This window comes from Chrysoperla carnea, chromosome 4 (assembly GCF_905475395.1).
Source record: "Chrysoperla carnea chromosome 4, inChrCarn1.1, whole genome shotgun sequence".
NCBI classification, from domain to species: domain Eukaryota; kingdom Metazoa; phylum Arthropoda; class Insecta; order Neuroptera; family Chrysopidae; genus Chrysoperla; species Chrysoperla carnea.
In genome coordinates, this window is record NC_058340.1 from 56,664,631 (window position 1) to 56,682,826 (window position 18,196).

The 18,196-nt window shown below is 28.0% G+C and overlaps 1 protein-coding gene across 2 annotated transcripts in view; it reads left to right on the forward strand.

Moving 5' to 3' along the window:
- The first annotated feature begins 357 nt into the window (after positions 1–357).
- LOC123297577 overlaps positions 358–18,196 on the forward strand; it is a 161,006-nt gene continuing 143,167 nt past the window's right edge. Inside the window, exon 1 of one of the 2 annotated variants that reach the window (XM_044879300.1) lies at positions 358–436. In XM_044879300.1, coding sequence (XP_044735235.1) covers positions 361–436 — 76 coding nt within the window. In that variant the 5' untranslated portion in view covers positions 358–360. Of the gene's footprint in view, positions 437–8,047; positions 8,325–18,196 lie in introns of those variants that run through there. The other variant, XM_044879301.1, reaches the window with a different exon arrangement.

Genomic DNA, 18,196 nt, shown 5'->3' on the forward strand with positions numbered 1-18,196 from the left:
ACTATGTATATTTCATATACATGGTATAAAAACATATACAGATATTAATATACTGAAGACAAATTAAATGGCTCAGCTCAGTACTGTTTGAAACCTACACGCACGTAGTTGAAACAAACATATTTATATATTAACACTACGAATTAACACTAACAGTGGAATCGTGAGTGGTATTTATATATTTGTATTATTTAACGAAACGATTGTTATGATTATTGTTTAAGTAAAATGTGCGCGCGTTTATTTGATTTTCAAACAAAAATATTTATGAAAAAATGTGTTACGAAGTGAAAAAATGAAAATATTATTATTGTGTTATAAAGTGAAAATTGTGATTTTTTAAACAAAATGTTTTAAATAATGAAAAATATTGTTTTTAATATTTTAACTGTTTTAATGATTAATTTGGGAGGGGTACTGAGTAACAAAAACAAAGGTATTAAAAATATAACATTAAGTGTGTTAATTAACCACAAATTAATTATTGAGGCCACATTTTAAAAAGACAATTTGTGCGACTTAACGACGCCTAATTGTCAACTGTCTCCTACAATATGTTTCTTTTTTCTGCACACTTTATAGAGAAATAAACAATTTTAATTTTAAATTAAATATTTGTTTGTCAAAGAATTTTGGAATTTTTTTAAATAAATTTTGTTAAAAATTGAGTAGAATTTTTAGTGTGGTTGTTATGAAAAATATCTGAATTGATTCTGATTTTCATCATCAAAGTTTGATTTCTTACCTCAACTCAAGTATTATAGCTGGAACTTTTTTTAAAAACTCGAATTACACTTGACCTGAGTCCAATAACGGAACCATGTTCTGTAGTACAAGATTGGAGCAAAATTTGTATCATGGAAACTATGAAAATATTTTTGAAGTTTTGTCTTAAGAAAAATTAATAATGTACTGATGATGATTGATTTATTACAATATTTTGCTAAAATCAGATGATTGGGAAATATTAACTGATCATTATAACGTAAAGTGAAGGAAAAATACTAATTGGAGTAAGAAATCGATATTTTGGCTCAACAAAAAGCCCCACAAAATGATATATTTAATTGGTTTCATAATCTAAGTTATTCATTACAGAATGAATCAGAATCATATTGAACAGAAGACAAATTTTATTGAAGGGAACAATTATAAAATTCATTTGTATTTAAAATTTAATGTAATATAATGTTTACCCCCTCATCTTGGATTTAAAACGTTGTAATAGAACATTTTGATGGACGAAAAATTGTACTTTTCAAAAACAATTACGTTTTTGTAGCATAATATGCAGAGTTATTCTTGATATTTGTCCACATCCGTCACACTATAATATATGCAACGTTAGAGTTTGAAATAATTTGCCCTTAATGATTTTTTAAAAGTAAATGTTATACTGACAGTTTCAATTATCTGATGACATATTCTTTAAGCAAAATGTGGAGGTTTAAATGGCATCATATCCTTCATTTAAGTTTTTTTCTTGAGTCATTAGCAGTAGGTGTTAAAATATAAGATTTAAATAACGATTATGTAGATCCTTAAAATAAAAAATATTAAGCGGCTCAGTTTTATCTAAATTTGGATATTGAAATTTTTAAACTCATTTGTTGAAAAACGTTATTTTATCAATTTTCTTAAGCACTTTGTCATTTGTCACATTGTGATTCAACCATTTAACTGTGTATTTATCTATGATAACGTAGGTCAAAAACAAACTAAATTAGAACGATTTTTTTTGTAGATTGGTTTAAACTATCTACTTTTTAATATTTTGATGTTTAATGAAAATCTACCGTTTTAAGACCGTCAGTTTTTTGCGTGGTTTTAGGCATTTCTATTGAGTGATAGAATTGGAGAAAGATTTGACAATTCGGCAATTACAATATTGGCAATTCGAAGTATTTTTTTTTGTAAAGCCTTCATAATGAAATTATGATAATTTTTGGTAAATGAAAAGTTTTTTTCTCTTTCTTTTTGTTATTGTTTATTTTAATCATGTATACGATATTTATTTACATCATGGTCTCTCGATTATAATTGATGTTTTAATATGATACATACAGCGTTAACTAAATATTGACAAATCTAGTAATCTTAATTAAAGAGACATAGAGATTTTAACATTTTTCGATAAAACAAGAAGTAAATCAAAACTTTAGAAACACTTGTCAATATAATGAAAAAAATTGCCAGGTCTTTATGAAATTAAAAAAAATATTTATGTTTAATGAGAAAAATTTAAGTTTGTACCCCCTGACTTCGGAAACTTAAAACTTACTAAAGGTATTGCAAGATAATTGACTAATAAATAACAAATATAAAAAAAATATTAAAGGTACAAGCTTTTAAAAGCCTCAGTTTTGTAGCAAACGGGTATTATTTTATAGTTAAAAAAAGATTTATTCATGAAATCCCCAAATGAATAAGGGTCAGTATGAAAATTAAAACAATTTATATTTATTTAATATAAATAAACTATATGACCTGGTGGACTACGTTTCACCTACAATTTATTTAATTATAACTATTGATTAGCGATTAATAATCTAAATTTACCTGCAGTTCCAATTCATTAACAGCTATACTATGCTTAGCCCGCTTGCTAAGCCCGTTGAGATGTACACAAATTGTACTACTATCTCTTGGACAGGCCTTTGGCCTTCAACAGTGGAGCACGCTACACTCGCATATAGCTCAAATAAATACCTAAAATAATACCTCAATACTATTCAATTATCTGTTCATAATTACATGGGTTTTAATTTTTTGGTACGGAATTACAATTTTTTTAGAAAATTGCGCCAAATTATCAATCTAAACCTAAGTGAATTCACTTGAATACACACAAATTTAATCAAAATCGACCCAGACGTTTAAGAGTAGTTCTGTGGCATACACACGTACAGAAGAATTTTTTATATAAAGATTATGAAATAAACTGGTATTTTTCTGCTTTGATAGATTTTCATACACTTTAGGTTGAAAATCCTTACTAATATTATAAATGCGAAAGTAACTCTGTCTGTCTGTCTGTTACTCTTTCACGCCTAAACGGCTGAACGGATTTTGATGAAATTTGGTATGGTGATAGATGATAACCTAGAAATGGTCATAGGCTATAAATAATCACGCCATCGTTCTTAGGGGGTAGGCAGTAGGCAGATAACTAAATTGAGTTAGTGATTTTTAGTCGTTTTTGTTGGGACTTTTGCTCTTTCACGTCTAAACGGCTGAACAGATTTTGATGAAATTTAGTAAGGTAATAGATGGTTACCTAAAAACGGATATAAAATCAATACCATTAAGGATTGTTTTTATCTATTTTTAACCATCGGGGTGTAAAGATGGAGTGAGAAAGTGGGGATTAATATTCGAATATTTTCAAATATACCCCAGTGGGGTATCAAATAAAAGAACATGACGTGTACTTTACAAAACTGTCACCCCTACGCAAGGAGAAGGGGGAGGTGGTGAAAGTAGGGATGTTGCCCAGCAAAGCGGGTAGTTCACAGCTAGTTAGCTAATAAATTAAAGACTGACAAGATGTACAAAAAATAAATTTATGTATGTATCTTTTGAATTTTTCTCTAGTATAAATTACAATATGAGAGTACCTAGTGCTTCGTTTTTTCGTATATACAACAACATGTTAGTTTTTCATAATTAACATGGAAGAACCTTTTTTATTTAAATATTTTATTATAGGGAATTTAATATTTTTATGTATGGCGGCTTCCATGTAATACCATAATAATTAACACCTAAACATTATTATACTCCAAAAGTGGTATGAAGGCTAATAAACAAATATAAAGATACTTCCATAATATTGCTAATATTTTCTTCAAACCTCTTAGCGTTGATGAAAAAGGGAAATATACATTAGTCTAAAATATACTTAGTACAATCTCATTTAGATGACTGCCAGTGGCTAGATTAGATTTCAAGCTATTTATGCTTGTTTTAAGAACTGATAATAGAAAATAAGAACAAAAAGAACCGTGGGTAGAGTCTGGTACGACCCTTGAGGTCCACACGACTTCCCCGCATAATAAAAAATTTAAAAAAAGAAAAACTCGGCAAACTTGAAACGACTCGACCGATTGTTATGAAATTATTTTTGGATCACATTGCCTTTAATACGCTTCGATCGACACGAAATAAATGTCTATGGGCGTACGGACATAACGGATGTCTACCTACGTAAATGTCGGACGTGCGTACACTCATACACACAGACACATACTTCTTCTGGAAATTGGTGTTAATGCCACGTCCTAACCGTGAAACATAAAGATATGTTGAACGTTTCGATTTCAAAAAGTGGACCCATTAAAATAACTTCCCATAGTGCGAAATTAAGAAAAATTAATTTAACGATTTTTTGCTTTTTCGGCAAAATCGTGAAAAAATAATCATATATGGAAGTGATAGTTTGCTGCTATTAGCTGCCCTATCCATATTCTAATACATTCCATTTAAAGTGAGCTTTTTTTTTACATAATATTATAATTTTATATAAGATTTACAAGGTTACATACATAAAAATTACAATTTAATTATTATAAAGTACTTAAATATTACAATAGTTTTTTTTTTTATTACACACATTCTTATATGAAGCTTGTTGGCAGATGTATGTGAATTATTATTATATTGTTGTTTTATTTTTAATAAATTAATCTTGAGTACAAAAATAAAAAATAAAAAAAAATATTTTTATGAAACCGTAGATCAAAAATCTGTACGTCTATGTATTATAAATAAGGCAAAAAGTTTACTGAACCTTTGATTAAAGGTCAATGATTTAAAACACTATTGAGTTATACTATTCGATAAAGCCAAACAGATGGACCTTCAAAAATAGGTGGAACCCATAAATTTTAAATATAAGCGCAATATCTAATATTCATCGATTATCATAATCTGTAATAATATTTCTATTTTACGCATCATTCTAACGAAAACCATATCCATTTTAAATCCATTTCGTAATTTTGATATTTAAATATTTCTTGTAATCGATAGTTCAAAGTATTTGTACATTTTTTTTAGATTAATTAGTTTAAACTTCTATTTAATAAATGAGGTATTTTTTAAATTGTAAAAATTTCCTTATAAACCAATATCAGGGTAGGATCGAAAAATCATGTGTAGCCGCTCACGTTATCAAAAATGATAATAAAAACGACAAATCTAATTGAATACTTCTAAAATTAGTACCCAGCTCTAGCGAATTAAACACCTATGAAAGCTTCTACATTCAAAAACTGAGCAATGAAACAGTGAACTTGGAAAAGGGACCTATTACAAATTTAGATTTAATAAAAAATTGCAAAGTAAAAATAAAAAAATTTCTATAATTAATACTGGATTTTGAAATTGTAAAATCGTAGATACTTGGAATAGTATAAATTTTAGACACAAAAAACTACCACTATGCAGACTTTCAACAAATTAGCAAACGAGTGAGCTACAATATAAGAGTAATTACGATTAGCTAATTCATAATGACGATACATGGTAGTCGAAATACGTATATTATACAAAAATTTATCTAAAAAATTGGGGCAAAAATTGAAATTTATTTCAAAATATTCTAGAAAAAATTGATTAATTATCTTTTATTAAATTTATATAAAATCCAGATGTCATATATACATTCGATAAAGTCAAATGTGATAAAAATAAACATACCTACCTATTTGTCTTAAGAGGGCACAAAATTAATTTAATCCACACTTTAATATCATAAATATATTAATGGTATATTCAAAAATATTGAAATAAAAGCGTGGGATGGGTAATAAACCAAATTTTCAAAGTTGGTTGAAAGATCTTTAAAGTCAACTAACATCATCACAATACAAATTTTTGATTTTAACTAACTTAGTTAATTTTGTGCTTTCTTTATTATTTTTGTATCTTTTAGTCGTCTTCTACATCTCGTAACATTTATAGTCTTCTTAATAATTTAAATCCGTTTTAATTATGTTTTTAAAGAGATTTAATTGATATTTATTGTTTTTGATTGCAAGGTTTTATAATTAGCGAAATAAATATATAAATAACAAACAAGATATGATTACGTTTAAAAGTTGAATTACTCTAATAATTAGCTTATAATATGATTGAAATATTACATTTTTAAATCATTAAATTTAGTTGATTTAAAATACATTAATTTTTAATTGTGTATTCAGAGCCACTTGTATTGAGTGATGTTAATAAGACATTAAATTTTTTTTTGAAATTTTATTGTTCTATCTACCATTAAAATTGTAAAATACGATTGTGTTTAAAATAAATAACGACAAGAATATTTTAAATATTTATAAAAATAAATCTAAATTGATCGATAATAAATATTTTATTTTATAAAATTTCAAAACATTTAGATACACATAAGACAAAAAATTCAAAATATTTTAGTGCATAAGATTCGTTTTTTCTTCGCTGTTTCTTACAGCTTGAAAAAGATTTTTACACTAAGGGTAAAAAGTTCTGAGAATATTAAATACCTACTTTTTCCTCGCGTCTCCATGTCATTAAACCAGATTTCGTTTAATTAGGATCAATGAGTGCTTCTGCATTACTTCTACATAATCAGAATCAATTCTATTGTTTATTGAAACGGTTTTTTAAATTCTATGGGGAGCCGAACTCAGATATAAGCGTAATCTAGGTTATCCATAATCGCACTATCTTGCTCCTATGTCATTGCTTCTTATAACTTTTAAAAATGTCTTCTAATAATGGTAAATAAATCTTTGAAGATAGTGATTCAATAAAATCTTAAAATCCAGACTTATTTGCAAACAGAGAAATCGAATAACTTACAGTAGAGAAAGGAGCCATTTATATCTTAAATTTGTGCCTTGAATGCAATTTTTTGGATTCGCTTTTTAGACGAAGAAATAATGCTTTGCTTTTTTTGCCGGCTGACAAGCTATGTGAGAAATAACTTTTTCATAAATATCTGGCCAGAAATTATGTAGCCACATACAAAATTTACACTAACTATTCATTTCTTCAAAATCACCAGTGAGAAGAATTGCATCACATTCCAAAAGCAAACTTATTTATCGAAACCACTTTTCTTAAAGAGAATTTTAAATAATTGGTAAAAGTTCAGCTTGGCGACTTTTCTTAAGAATGCTATTAAATCGTCGGAAAAATATTAAAGCATTTTTTGTGTTGATCATGAATCTGGTGGGAATTGTGAAAATTTTACAGTTATTTTTAATATAAGAAAATAATTCCAATAATTTCATAGTCAATAAAAGTTATTTTACGTGTCTAAAAATGAATAAATGGGCTATGTTATTCAAATATACTTGAGTTGTTTTATCGAGGCAAACTTTTTAAACTTTAAAGTGTGTTTTCGAGCCTAATAGTACAATTTAATTGATTCGAATTTATATCTTTGCTAAATATAAGTTATTTTAAATCAGAATTAAAAGGTCGAATTACTTAAATTAAACTGCGTCCTTTAAAAATGTACTTTGTCTTTTTAAATGTCCAGTATAGTGAAATTTATAAAATTTAAACTTCGACAAATGTGATTTTTCCTTATAACTATATCCAAACTAAACCGATTTTCTTGAAACATAGCTAAGAAGTCTTTACTATTTTAAAATAAGTCTAAGCCTATTTTTAAATAATTTTATTTATTTTTAGGGATGAAAGAAAAACTGTTAAATTTATTTCCGTAACCGCATTCATTATTTTTGCTTTTTTTTAATTTATGTTTTTTCTTAACTTTTTTTTTTTTTTAAAAGTTCGCTAAACTGAACTTTTACTTAATTATTTAGTGAGCCGATTTCTTTACCCACACGCATATAATCAGTGAACCAAAATCTATATAAATATACAAAACACTTAAAATAATTTTAATTGAATAACCATCGTACATATATAATTATAAAATTCAAAGAGTGAAAGTAATTAAATTAATAAAACTAACGTATATTTTATGAAGTTTATAAATTACAGCCAGTCATTCATCATTTGGAAAATAATAAGTGAAAAGAAAATTAAAAAAAACAAACTAACATGAAAACATTTTATAATATAAATCTGTTGAATGGGTCAATCAATTACACCAATAAATTGGAATAATTTGGATGAAGTTTATTACATCGTACCTGCAAAGTATGAGCAAGCAGTGAACAAATGAGTGTGTATGTATATTTTAAAGTAGATTTATAAATCATATTTAATTGTGATTTAACAATAATAATACAGTGAAATGTGTGAGTTTAATAAACTAGTACTTTCTACGGTGTTTTGTATAATGGCTGTAAATCCAGTGCTTACAGGTAATAATTATTACATTTCTTATATTTATAGGATATGCTTTTGTAAACAGTGTGTTTCAGAAGTACTTCAATTTAAATTCAAAATTCAAAAAGCCTTTATTTCTGATTGGAAAATAACAATATTATACATATAGGTATATAACATTCACACCAATTTGATATTTTTAATAAATTAATTTTTTTTAAATAAATTAAGTTATTTTTATTTTTACTATATATGTATTTGGTTTATTTAAATTATTATTATTGTTTTATAAATTATATTTAAAAGGGTTCATCATGTGACATCGGTAACGTTTGAATCAGATTGTCCTTTGGCAAAGGCCTCTACTAGAGTTTGTCATAATTTTCTGTTTGGGGCTTCTCCATAGGGGTCCAGCTATCTTCTTAATTTCTTCTTCCCATATTTTTTCTCTCGCCCCTTCTTTCTTTTACCCTCACAAAGACACCACATAGTGATGTCTTTTGACCATCTTCCTGTCTTCTTAATTCAGATTATGTGACTTATCTAGTTCCACTTAAGTTTGTTTACTGTATAAGTAACATCTTGAATTTTGGTCTTTTGTCTTAGTTTTTCAGGGTAATATGGCTAATTTGACATCAGGAGTATTCTCTAGAAAGATTTTCAGTACAACTAATATTTTCGAAGATTTTCGTTACAAGTATTATTAAAAGTAATAAATGAGATCTCTAGGATTACTCTAGATCAATTGTTTATTATGAAAATATGTATTTCGACTGCCATGCAGTCATCATCAGTATAAACTAGCTAAGCGTAAAAACTCTATATCGCTATCAGAAATTGGATATAAAAATAATTCATTACCGATTGTTAGATATTTTTTCTAAAGCTATTCCAAAGCCCAAAATTGAAGTCAAAATTTAAATAGATTTTTACTTTAAACTTTTTCATATTTCCAAAAAGTTAGTTAGTGAGTTAGTTTTAACTGAACTTAAATGGCAACGTTCATTTAACTTATGTGCCCATCAGAGATGCTCCCTTTGAAATAAACATTTTTCTGTATCGGGCTTTAAAAAACAGGTCTCATTAAAGGTTGCCTAAGAATTTCTGGCTGGAACAAGCTGTATATATAAAGGTTTAAGTATATAATTCATATAATGTATGGGATAATTAATAACTTAAGAAAAGGAGAAGACAGAGCAATAAATAAACATTTAAAAAAATGGTGGAAGCGTCGGGAATTTTTAAATTTCCTATTATAAAACGTAGAAAATAGTAATAGGATAAAATATGGAGTCGTTCATATTAGACAGGAGCTTGTAATGAAATTAAAAATCTTTCTATTTATCTACCCTTTGGAAAATGATAATGGCTTGGTAAGAAAATCTTAGTGACTAATTTATATCTAGCTGAAGCTCTTTTTGAGAGTATGATTTAAACAAAATTTCCGATATATCTTGAACATGATACATATTTTTTAACGTTTTGCTGGATAGTTTTGTTAAAAAGTAGCTAATTTCAAACACCTATATTTAAAATATCTTTTCTTCTAATTTTCTTAAGATAAGACCTTTTTCAGCAACTTCTATAGACTATATTTAGCATTGAGTGAAAAAAATTAAATTACAAATCATCAATATTTATAAACAGACAATATTTAAAGACACCACTAATGATATCTCATTTTTCATGTAAACTAATTTCAATACAAAGTATCGGTTGCCAAATATTTAAAAATTAATATAATTTCTTTTTTAAATTCGTAATTTAACATTTAACACTCACATTATTGTTCAAAAGTTCGCCATAGTTAACCCTGCCTGCGTTGAGCACTAAAGTTTACTTTTTTTAATGCAATAATTTTAGAGTCATTTAAAAAGTACGTTTCATACATGTTTTAAGGTTTTTATAGTTCATTTTTTCAGATTTTTCGTAGGTGGTGTAATAAGTTGTAATGGAATCAAGATTTTAATATACCTCAGTACTTTATGATTGTTTTTATCTTTGGTGTGGCCTCATCTTCTTTTTTTATTTTTTAAGTTAGCAGAAAATCTTGATAAACATGATGTTTTTGAAAAAAGGTCATGAGCAAATTTCAAGGATTTTAAATAAAAACCTTACATATTTTCTAACCGTATTAGAAAGTCAATATATAGATTAGAAATATTAAAGATATATTAATCGGGTTATACTTTGTGTCGCATTTAAGATGAAGACACCCTCATATTTTTGTTATTTATAAGAAAATCGAATTTGAAATTTTGAGTCTTACAGGATTGTGGCCTACATTTTTTAAGATACTTAACAGTAATTACAACTTTAAACTCAGCCTACTACAAAATGATTAAAAATAGGGCAGGTCAGAGATGGTAAGGATATCGAAAAAATTCGCAATTTTAATTTTTTCATTGTTTTGGTCTTTTACTCAAAATTATTATCTTAATAAATATAACCAACAACCCTGTGCTAAATTTCAAATCGAGTTTCCTATAAATTATGAAAATATGAGGATATCCTCATCTTAAATGTGACACACTGTATATATTGTCAGGGAGGGATTACTATGATCGGCTCTCTTACTATTTGAATACTCTTTATTTTATTTATTTTGTGGATAAATATTTGTGTTAAATTATTTAGATTCGTGTGATTTTTTTTCCACATACATCTTTGATATAATAAATTTTTTTAATGTCATAATAAAAAAAAGTAAAAAAAAGTATTCTTTGTAAAAGTTAAATTAAAAATAGTTTGTTGAAATAAATGAAATTCCGTATTGTTTCTGATGTGCTTTATGAAAACAATAAATATTTAGGATTCACTTATAAATAATATTGAAATTTTTTAACTATCTATAAAATACAAAGTGCAATTAAATCGAAAAATCGAGAAAATATTTTAATTAAAAAAATCTGTATTTAACCTGAATTAATCAATTTTTGATTCATTTGTTTAGCTACATTAGAAAATTCTTTGCCCGTAAATCTTTTTTTACAAAATTTTTTATGACATTTAAAGTTAAGGTAAAGTTTTAATAATTTTCTAATAAAACAGACGTTTCATTATTTCATTAATTTTATCCTAAACAAGTAAAAAGAAAAAATTGACTGGTTGAAATACCATGTACAGACAGTGTTGATTACTCTGTCACATTACATATGCATACATGTCACACATATATAACTGATATTCCCATATAATACATACTATATAATTTGCGCTTGCACGGGTAAACATTGATGTTTACGAAAAAATAATTCAAACAAAAGTTGTTTAATTTTTTATAAGGAACATTTTTTCATTTAAACTTTTTTACTATCTCTAACAGTTTACAAGATGGGTCCTACGGACCCAAGATCCAATTGACCTATGTTGCTCATTTACGAACTCGACCTCACTTTTTACGTTCTCAGCACGCTATAAATTGCAGCTTGATATCTCTTTTCGATTTTCAGCTTGATATTTCTCTAACGTTTTTCGAAAAAGTGTTTTTAACACTCCCCAAATGTTTTTGCCTCTTTTTGTATAAATTATTTTTTTAATTGGAAAACAATATATTTAGGTGTATAGATTAAAATGGCCCACTCTGTATATATTTATTCCAATCTGTATGTACTACCTTTTATAAAAAATTAATACAGAACGTGCTTGAGAAAAATTAAACTTGCGGTGAATAACATATTATGTCTCGACATTGAATCAGGCGAACCGTTTTGGCAAACTGCCTTCAATAACATTCGATATTTGTAAGTCAAGTAAGTATTTCAGAAATTAATAACCAGTTGTAAGCATTTTTCTTTGCAATAACAACAGGTTTTCAAAATTCCTTTCGCAAATAGTCTATTTGATTGTAAACACTGAGAAAAATATTTGTTTAGGACTGACTATACATATATTAGAATTTAAACGACATGGTTTATATATTTCTGGCAATATTCGTTCAATATTTATAATATTAAACTATATTTTAATATTTAAAAGAATTTTTTTTTGTACAAATAAAATATATCTGCAGAGAGTTCTTAAATATTAATAAAAAATATTCGATTGTTCATCCCCACTTTCACCCTCATATTGCGCTAAGGGTTGAAAATAGATAAAAATAAGTAAAAAAAACAATTGACTGAGTTAATTGTTGAAATACTATGTATAGATAGTATTGATTATACATACATACATGCCACACATGCAAAACTGATATTCTCATAAAATACATACTTTACAATTTGCGAAAAAATGTTTCAAACAAAAGTTGTTAATTTAAGGTACATTTTAATCAACTTTTGTTCTATCTCTATGGGTTTACAAGATGGGTCCTACGGATCCAAGTTCCAAGTGACCTATGTGGCTCATTTACAAACTTGACCTCACTTTTTACGTCCTGAACAAATTATAAAAATTTCAACTTGATATCTTTTTTCGTTTTTGAGTTATCGTGATGACAGACAGACATACAGATAGCCAGAAATGAACTAATTAGATGACTTTATGAACACCCATACCATAATTTGGTCGTATATCAATATTTTTATGCGTTACAAACATGGGACTAAACTTAGTATACCTTAATATATATTACACATATGCATGGTATTGAAACTTTGACGCGAGTTGAAAACTCGAGTTTTTGAAGCATACACAAACCAACTTAACAATCTTATATATTTAAATATGATAATTACCCGACTGTCAAGGAGTGGTTATGTTAATCGCGCGTATCTTGTATGTTTGTACCTATGTATATTCTATATATGTATATTTGTATGGAAACTTTTCGTATCTTCCAAAAGATTCAAAGAAATTTCATCTTTGAATGTATCATTATATTTGTCTGAAAAACCCAAACCCCAGCGATCTTAGATAGGTGTTTAAGAAAACAAAACTACATAGCGGATTTTTGGAGAAAAATAATACGTTAATAAAAAAAAATTAACCAAATCTATCGAGTATGGTATCAAAATAAAGGAAATTTCAAAATGTATATAAGTTACTAGCGGCCCCGACTTACGTTGTCCCGTAAAAACGTAACTCCAATTCATGAATACCTATACTACGTTTAGCCTGTCCGCTAAACCCATCCCGCTAAACCCCAATTTAACTCCTATTTATTGGAGGTGACCTTCGACCTTTGGCCTGACCTTTGATAGTAGAGCTCGCTGCGCTCGCATATGGCTCTAATAAATGCCTATTGACAATACCTGAATACTATTAAAAATACATAGTACACATAGTATACATAATGTGATATGATTTATATGCGCTCCCACCATTTAATGAAATTTCATTTTTTTGGTACGGAGCCCTCAAAAACAGTTGTACTGGACCAAATTGTAAAATCTAAACCATTCTCCAATCCCCTTGAACTCACACAAAAAATTTCATCGAAATCGGTCCAGCCGTCTAGGAGGAGTTCAGTCACATACACACGCACACAAGAAATATATATATATTAAGATATGTTAAAATTTGATCAGGAATAATAAATTGGTTAAACAGTTTTAAAATAGCATAATAAGAGAGATTTTTTAGTGCTAGCATTCTAAAAAGTCGAAAATAAAATAAAATATTAAAAAAAATAAAAATCTTGACTGCGTTAAATAAAATATGAAAAGAACGAAACAAGTACAGTAGTTTACATAACGAATTTAACAGTTGGGAAAATCTAGACCAACTCAAATCTTCTCAATATTAGGCCCCGACTGTTAAAGTTACTATGTAAACTACTGGACTTGTTTCTTCCTTTCAGATTTTATTTAACGCAGTTTTTTATTTTTTTAATTATTTTATTTTATAGTAGGTATTATATAAATACTGAACACATTTATATAATAATGGTATTATCAATATTTTGGAACTCCTTTTACATATATGAAAAACATTATGACCTATTTTTATTTAGCTACAGCAGTTATTAAAAAATAAAAATAAAAACAAGCAGCATTTACATACGTTATTGGTTGTATTATATTAAAATAGGAAAACTAGTGTAGAATTAGATTAATATCGTTTAATAACTCAGATTTAAAATAATTATTGACCCGTTACAAATTCAACAAATCTAGATAAATAATATTTTTTCATGTTATGATATGATTTCCGCACGGTTGCAAACGATGGATATATTTTTTGAAATATTTTGTACTAGTATAATAATTTTTTTTTGTTCATTTTCATTCATTTTTTGTTCAAATCGTATATTGTTTACATTGTGTTCTAAAACGTCGTACAGTGCGTACAGACGAAGTCATTGCTGCTGTAGAGCGTAGCGTAGAGGAAGACCCGAATCAGTCTATCCGCCATCGTGCACAGGAATTGGATATGTGTCCATCCACTTTATGGAAGATTTTGCGGAAAGATCTTGGTTTGCGTGCTTACAAAATCCAACTCGTGCAAGAATTGAAGCCTCGCGATCACCTATCAAGGCGTAGATTCAGTGAATGGGCCCAAAATAAGATTGCCGTCGATCCCGATTTTCATAAGAGAATTTTGTTTAGCGATGAAGCTCACTTTTGGTTGAATGGATACGTCAATAAACAAAACTGCCGTATTTGGAGTTATGATGATCCTCAAGTGTATGTTGAGACACCGTTACATCCAGAAAAACTGACAGTGTGGTGTGCTTTATGGGCTGGTGGAATAATTGGTCCGTACCTCTTTAAAAACGAAGATGGCCAGAACGTTACAGTCAATGGTGACCGCTATAGAGCGATGATTACTGACTTTTTCGTTCATCAATTGAACAACCATGATGTGCAGAACTTGTGGTTTCAACAAGATGGCGCAACATATCACACAGCTCGTGCCACAATTGATTTATTGACGCAAACGTTTGGTAACCGCATAATTTCACGTTTGGGACCCGTGAATTGGCCTCCAAGATCGTGCGATTTAACGCCGCTTGACTATTTTCTGTGGGGATATGTGAAGTCGCTAGTCTACGCCGATAAGCCCGAAACGATTGACCACTTGGAGGACAACATTCGGCGCGTTATTGCCGATATACGGCCACAAATGTTGGAAAAAGTCATCGAAAATTGGACCTCCAGATTAGAGTACGTCCGAGCCAGCCGTGGCGGTCATATGCCAGAAATCGTATTTAAATTATAATGCCAGAAGATTGTCTTTCGAATAAAGTAAATTTCATATCAATAAAAAAACTCATCTTTGTTTTATTCCATTTAAAAGTTCTATACCTCTAAAAAAAACACCCTTTATATGGAAGGATATTATCCAGAACTTTTAAGTCTAAAACAGATGCAACCTATAAATGAATATAAGTAAGGCCGATTTTTTTCATATACTTTTAGTTAGTCATCAACTAGCGCATAGAAAGTTGATCATAATAATACGAATTATTTCAAATTATTTTCGGGTGGTTGAACAGGTACAAATTGTACAAAAATCGTTCTATTCAATTTAGTTTTTAAAAAAGTAGATATAAACTTTTGACCATGACTTTCTGGTGTCTTAATAGTTGAAATGGATATCCATTTAATTTTCTACGTTAAAATGTTGTTTATCTTAAAAATTTTGAAATTGCATATCTATAGTTGGATAATCTACCAGATTTTGATAATAAATTCGGTAAATTTTGGAAAATGGTAAATTTTTTTAAACAGGTTTCTTTCGTTGTAAAAAATACAGAAAAGGAGTTTGGAACGATCCGCATGACCATCTGCGCGCGGTTTTTATCTCTTCATTGTTTTCTTTGGAGACGTTTTCTTGAATATCTCTGCTTCTATTGATTGCAAGAAAAAAAATTGTTTGTTAAGAATTTCTGCATCGACATTGCTTGATATCGAGCCTTACCATGCATATTTTCAACTTCCTTTGATATATTTTGGAAAAATGAGTTGCCATTTTGGAAAAAGATGTAACTTACAATCATAAAAAGGGTGGTAAGTTAGCCGGATACATAGCCTCAATTTTGAGAAAAAGGAATTTTTTTCTGAACAGCTCGTACAACTAAGGCAAATCATCGGATTTTATCTTTTTTTTTTTAAATTGTACGTTTTTTTATGTATTTTTGGATACTATTAACGGGTTTTTCTCAAAACCTGATTATGAGCCAAAACAATACAAGAAAAAAAAATTTGCAAAAAACTCGAAAAAATCCAGATTTGTATCATTACAACAAAAAATATTTCCGGAACCGAAAAACTCCTTTTCTTTATTTATTACAGCGAAAGAAACCTATTTAAAAACTTAGCCACTTCCCTTGATATTAACGTGATAACATAGTTTGTGCTATGAGTCTATTAAATAATCGTCGTCTTTTAGTGTGCCTGCTTAAATCTTTGAAAAAAGATTTTGGTTGGCCAAATAAATGTAACCACTTAAATGGGAGAAGCACATTTATCAAAAATATGTTACTATTACAAGTTCCTACGTAAGTACAGAAACTTAAAAAGCACATATTCTTGAGTCTATTTTATGAAGAAAAGTTCTTATTAACATATTTTCCCAAAGTATGTGCTTGAATTTTTTACTTACTTACGAAATACTCTGTATATAATGAGTTATTTTAAATTATATATTACTCTTGTATGTAACATCTTTTTGGAAAACCTTGTACTATATTATATATTATCAATTTACAAAATTATTGGAAAAAGGAAATTGGCTTAATCGATTATTTACAATAGGAAAACGAAATTAAGCAAATAAACATATTTAATTCTTAGAAAATGAAAATTAATAGTTAATATTTTTAACCAATTAAGTAAACCAGTAAAGAGAAACTTATTATATTCAAAATTTTGCAAAGTATTCAAATTAAACACAATGTAATTAACATCCCTAAACGCATATAAAATATCTGTAGGTATGAAGGGTAAGGTGGTGTGCCTAGGGGACAATTTACCGTGTCTTGAAAGATTTCTTGCTATCTATGATGTTTACCAGAAGGTAAACAGATGAAATTGTTTTCTACGTGCTTTTGCAATCAAGTAAAATAAAAATAAATTTTTTAGCTCGAGGATGAAATAAAGTATCTCTTAGCTGGAAAATTCAATAGCCATTAGGTACGAAACTCTCCCATAAACATTATATCTGTAGATATGAACTTATCAGTATAATAGTAACCAAACGATATTTTCCCTCAATTGTGTTAGGAAATATTGTTTGTTCAGCATATTCAATTCATTCAATTGTATACTACTAGTGGCGATTTACCGGAAATATAAATTAATCTCGAATATATGTTGGTTCTACAATAAATATTTAAATGTATTATTAAATATGGTCAACCATTTAATTCTATTTAAGTATTTTCTATAATTTAATAATACATTAAATTTTATTATATTAAAAAAAATGACACGTTGAAAAATCATAGATAAACAAAATAAAACAAAATTCAAAAGTAACTTTATTGTAACTTCTTAACAATTTATATATATTAACAAAATCAATATCAATGAGAATGATCTCTGTAGATTTTGAATTTTATGAATAGGAGGAAGATGGAATACATATTTTGTTTGAATGCGATAGCTTCTTGTCTCAAACAACACCATGATTTGGAATGAACTGATCTTCACTCAAGTGATATGAATATACACAACAAGTCGTGGGGACCGACTCGACTGAATGTTATGAAATTTCGAACCATATTGCCGTTACGCTTCGATCGATCTCTCAACGAAGTCGATATCAATTTTTCCACGCGATATCAATTAGGAAAAAAAAACTTTTAACAAAAAGAAAACCGACTTCAAAAGAAAAACTTTTCCAAAATAAATTAATACGCACTAAAAAGTAAAAAAATAACGATAATATAATGTAGTTAAAATTCTTGTGAGTCGGTGTCAGCCAAGGAAACAACTCTGACAAAACAGTTTGCTACATTAGCTTGGCAAACTCCGACTCCAAAAATAACAAGAATTTTAACTACATTATATTATCGTTA